Source organism: Poecilia latipinna, unplaced genomic scaffold (assembly GCF_001443285.1).
Source record: "Poecilia latipinna isolate Pla-1442-1.1 unplaced genomic scaffold, P_latipinna-1.0 Scaffold521, whole genome shotgun sequence".
Taxonomy (NCBI): Eukaryota; Metazoa; Chordata; class Actinopteri; order Cyprinodontiformes; family Poeciliidae; genus Poecilia; species Poecilia latipinna.
Window position 1 is genome coordinate 155,538 of NW_015113137.1, and position 5,165 is coordinate 160,702.

At 39.9% G+C, this 5,165-nt stretch overlaps 1 protein-coding gene across 1 annotated transcript in view; it reads right to left on the reverse strand.

The window, feature by feature from the left end:
• Positions 1-3,443: 3,443 nt before the first annotated feature.
• Positions 3,444-5,165, reverse strand: part of LOC106952487 (Down syndrome cell adhesion molecule-like protein 1 homolog) — a 12,765-nt gene continuing 11,043 nt past the window's right edge. Inside the window, exons 6-10 of the mRNA XM_015040632.1 lie at positions 4,896-4,966; positions 4,556-4,793; positions 4,407-4,466; positions 4,139-4,267; positions 3,444-4,033 (exon numbers count right to left, since the gene is read on the reverse strand). Of these exons, the coding sequence (XP_014896118.1) occupies positions 3,732-4,033; positions 4,139-4,267; positions 4,407-4,466; positions 4,556-4,793; positions 4,896-4,966 (800 nt within the window). The 3' untranslated portion in view covers positions 3,444-3,731. The remainder of the gene's footprint in view (positions 4,034-4,138; positions 4,268-4,406; positions 4,467-4,555; positions 4,794-4,895; positions 4,967-5,165) is intronic.

Genomic DNA, 5,165 nt, shown 5'->3' on the forward strand with positions numbered 1-5,165 from the left:
TTTTTTTATTTTATCTTCTGCTGCTTTTACCTCATTCTATTAGATATTTTGATCAATTATTTTGATTGCAGTCAATCTAATGCCTTACACTTTAAAAACTCCTGGGTTAAAAATAATACAATCTGAATTACTTTACATCCTAGAGTGAAATATGAACTGGGCTTGATTTAGCAGAACATGGTTGAGTCACAGGTTTGACTCAGCAAAACGGGCTGGACTAAGATTATCTGTCAACCATAACATGATCATCACCTTAGATTTCTTTTCCTGTCTAAGCTTTAAAAAAAAAAAAAAAACTTACACAACAAACAAGACACTTTTCAAAACTAAGAATAGATTCTTAATTTAAAATTAACACACACACATATGCAAATCTGCAAAACTATTTAAATCTGAGCTTGACCTATTAGCTGAAAAGTGCGTCAGGTAAAGTTCTGAAAATGCATCATCAGTCCTTAGTGGGTTACATAAGAAAGCTTTGTTGTGGTTTGAGGCAATTTCATGACAACTGTGCAGCCCATTATCTGTCAAATATAAGAATATGTACAAAGCCTGAGTTAGCATCAGTCTCATGGTTCAACATGTTTGTCATAAATGGACCGTCTTCCTTTAAATGTACGTCTTACATGTAGCTTAAGCCCCTGATCTTGATTCCTAAAACCTGAGTTTATGATGTCCTCATAAATACCTACCAAATATTTCCACAAATCCCCACAGCATATTATGAAATGTCGATAGTTCCTTTCAACACCTTCTTGATTGCAGGATGCCATAAGGCAGAGGCATCTGTCTTCCTGACTGCATCAGATGTAATAAAACTCTGGTTTATATTCATTTATATGAGTTTTGGCAAAACCTGCACAGTAACTACTAAGAAAATGTCACAACCATATGCTGAAAAGGTAGAATATTTAATGTTAAAGAGAGCTTGGCGGTGAGATCTTGGATTTAATTAAGCTACAGAGGAACACTATTATAACATTTAAGTTTTTCTTTTTTTGCTTGGCCTGGTGATGACTCAATGGTAACTGATTATAGATGTGTTGCTTCCCGTCTACCTTAAGGTTGGTTCCTCTGGTGTAATTGACTATTATTTTCTTGTCAGCTAGTCATTTTTTTTTTTTTTTTTTTTTTTCCTTTTACCTTTTGGTCTCCCTTCCGGAATTTCAATGCTGCCATCTTTTCATTTCTGGCCAAAATGAATGTTCCAGCTCCAACAAGATGAAAAGTTTCCTTTGAGCTGCTGCAGTTTGCAGGGGGTTCAGATAGAGACTTGAATCAATTAGTGGTCCTTTCATCAACAAATAGGCCAAACCTCAGTTCCTCCTGCACCCCCTCCCCACCCCTCTTTTCTTGTTCCACCTCAACTTCTGGTGCTTTTCATTTGAGTCCTGTTCAATACTATCATCTGCTCTCTTTCTCTTGACTTCATACGCCGCGTTGGAAAGGCCAACATCTGGCTGCTTCTTAAGTCCGGGCCCGTGCATCCGTTTCTGGGCTAACAGGGCCTGCAGATCAACCCCTGCTGTGGAGCTCAGCCTTTGGTGTATGTGGGGCTGATCTGAGTCTCCATTTCCTGACTCTTGGTGCCTTGATGTGGCCAGAACCACATTGCATGATTAATTACAGCTCTCCGTCCCCACTGCCGGTGCCGCCGTTATTGTAACCATGCTTCCTTTCCTCGGCCCTCAGTCTCTCACCTGCAGCACGAAGCCTTCAGCAGAAACCGCTGACGCAGCTCTGAAGAACTTACATAAGTTGTGCTGTGCTGTTACCCTAATGGATGTTTAGTCATAGATGCTAGAAGGAGGTGGATGGTTGAGTTGTGAATGAGATGACAGAGCTGTTGGGGCAATGACAGAGACTGCTAAGTGAGTGCAGGTCAGCAAAATCAGCTGTTTCCGTTTCTTCTGTGTCAGCTCTCCTCGCTTTGTGTATTGACTCCTGATTTGTCTACGTTTATGGCAAGAGACCAGTGGCTGTACGGGTGGAGGTGGAAGGGGCAGTTAATTGGTTTTTGGCTGTGTGGCCAATCAAAGGGACCTCATCAAAGACACGCAGCGAATGCATCCCACAACCTTCCTTGCCTCTTTGCTTCCGTTTATATAAGTGCCACACAGTGTAATCAGCGTGACGGAAGCAGGAAGCGAGAGACGAATGAAGGAGAGGCGGACAGAGACGTCCCTGACGTCCAGGGAAGCACCAGGACAGGAACAGGGACTGGTATTTGAGTAAGCAAAGCCAGACTGAGCAGGCAAAAACGATGAAAACGGAAGTGGAGAGCAGAAATGACAGGACTATTGGGAGGGATGTGGTGGAGCTGTGTTTACAGACGACGGTCACACAATTTACTGTAACTTTGGATTTTGCCAGCCCTCAGTTTGCTGATGGGCTACCACAGCTAACCAACAATCAAGCACTATTTACATCAATGTAGACCATTAGCCTGTTTTTGTCAGGAAGTGTGGCACCTCAGATGGACATAAACAACAAAGTATATATATTTAGAGGACCCAAATGCTCAAAAAAAGGAAGTAAAGAAGTCATAAAGACCTCAATCATATATATATTTATAAATGCATTTTATCTCTGTAGTCCCTACTGAGGCAAGTGACTTAAAATCATTGGTGCCCTGCTGTGATTCTCTGTTGGTGGGAGACGCTCTCAAAGGCAGCTGCCTCAAAGCCCCACAGAGGTATCAGATCTCACCCTTTTCCTCATCTCCTTAATTTGGACAATTAAGAGATTTACAGGACAGATGGACTGAAATCCAGCTGGCTGCAGTGTGTGCCCCCAAGGACTGCTCCGATGATGAGAAGAGATGTGAATATTGGACAAAATTGCATCAATTAAATGGTGGGACTCTGGTGCCCTCTGGTGGACACACAAGGACGATGGGATGTATTTATATATTTATATATATACATATTTATTTATTTATTTATTTATTTATTTATTAGTTTATTGTAATTGGGAGAAGTGGAGGTGAGCGTTCACAGGACACAAAGTTTGAAGATACACATTTTTAATTGATAATACGTCATTTGATCACATTTCTTTGGCCTAATAGTTTAAATACCTCAACAGACCGTCTGGCAGAATGGTGTGTATGATTTTTACTGACGTGTAAAGTTTATGAATGATTGCAAACAGCTTGCATAATAATTGCTCGCACATGGTATGCTGATACCAGCTGGCTGGGTTCATAGTAGAATCATCAAATTCATTGAAACTAAGGACAATTTAATCAGTTATCAGATGTAAAATTGGAAAAATCCCTTAAAAATGATCAGTTAATTAAAAATCCCTAACAGGAAATATTTGATCTCTTTCATTTGACATATATGTTTGCATAAATGTTTGTCAGCTTTTAACATAAACTTACAGTGTCTTAGAAAAGGATTAATATTCGTTGTACTTTTATTAATATGTGAAGAACCACAAACTTTGTTGTATTTTATTTGCATTTTCATGTAATACAGTAGACCAACACACTGTTTTTACAGGTGCTTCATGGTGTTTAGAAAGAAAATGAGTTATTTATTAAATGTGCAGTCAAGAAAATTAAACAAAATTAAAACTGAATAAATTGGTAATAATCTTTGACAGTGAGGTCATTGCAGTAACAGTAAAAATCTGCCAAAATTTGTAGCTAGACTTTTGCATTTAATAAGATCACAAGTATGTCCCACAAGATTTTAAGCTGAATTTCACTACTACTGTTTTATCCGTCATGCCAAGCAGAGGTTGAATTCTGATGTTTGACAAAAGAACCACAGATATCCTAAAAATATCAACATTAAGTCCCACGGCGTTTTTGGAGCGTACAGCGAAACACAGCCAGGAGAGGAGGATGAGAAATGAACGCCTCCTTCTTCTATGGTCACGGTGAGAACGTTGCTGGCATTACTGGTTCCCAGACTGTTTTTAGCGAACATTCGAATGTTGTACGTTGAAGGTTTAAACTCTACCAATGTGGCCTCTGTCTCATTGGCGTCAAAATCGATGACAGTTTCTGTATAATCCCATGAAGCTGTTCAAAAATGGACACATTTCTGAATTATTTTATCAAACATAGCAAAATAATCAATAATAGAAATTTAAAAAACATCTTCATTCTAATAAAGTCTTTTCTCACCATTTTGTGCTTTATACTCCAGGTAGAAACCAGAAATGGGGCTGTTGCCTTCAAAACCAGGGGTCCAGAAAATTGAAATTGTGTAATTTGTCACTTCTTGCAAACCAATTACAGGTGGATCTGGAGGCACTAGGAGGAGCACGGGACACTCTTAGTAACTAAGAGTAATGCATGTTTTGAAAATTTCCATATTAGAGTAATTGAAGCTTAATTAACTTTGCAATACCAAAAACAGCATGGAGGAAAATGTTGATTTGATCTTTCATACCCACAGAGAGGCTTGTGTGTTTTGTCCTGGTTGTAGCAGTAGTGGAAGTGGTTGTAGTTGCTTGAGTTAGAAATAGAACAAAATTGTAAAAAACTGAGGAATAAATTACACAGTAAGCTTGTTGAATCCCCTCATGTCTCCCAGCATACCTTCGCCCAGAGTGGAGCAGAGAGGCGCGGTCGCAGCAGGTCCTTCTCCTGCGTTTGTCCTGGCCTGAATCAGCACATCGTACCTGGTCGAAGGCTGCAGGTCGGTGAGCAGGATGCTCTCCTGATCACCTGTAGCCATTTTTGTTAGGTGCCACCATTTCTGGACCAGAGCATCGTAGTCTCTGTAGCTGACGGTGTAGCTGCGCAGAACGCCGTTTCTGAGTTCAACCTGTGGGGGCTGCTCAGGAGAAAACATTCACCCTTACAAATGCAGGGGTTCAAAAAAAAAAAAAGCTTTTTATAACATTACAATGTTTACATTTCACATGCATGACTGTACCTTCCAGGTGACTCTGATACTCTGAGTGCTGACAGCCTGAAGTCGCATATCAAGTGGTGGGCCCTCGGGCGCTGGACAAACAAAAGTGAAACTTAATGGAGATCTTTTCTTAAATTTGGCAGTTGCTTCTAGAAAACACACCATTTTTATAGAGCCTTGCAAAGCCACAAACACTGACTCGTTTTATTTGAATTGTATACACTTGACCTACAAAAAAAAAAAACTTTTTTTTTTCACAAATTAAAATCAGAGAGGCATTCAGACAGGCAA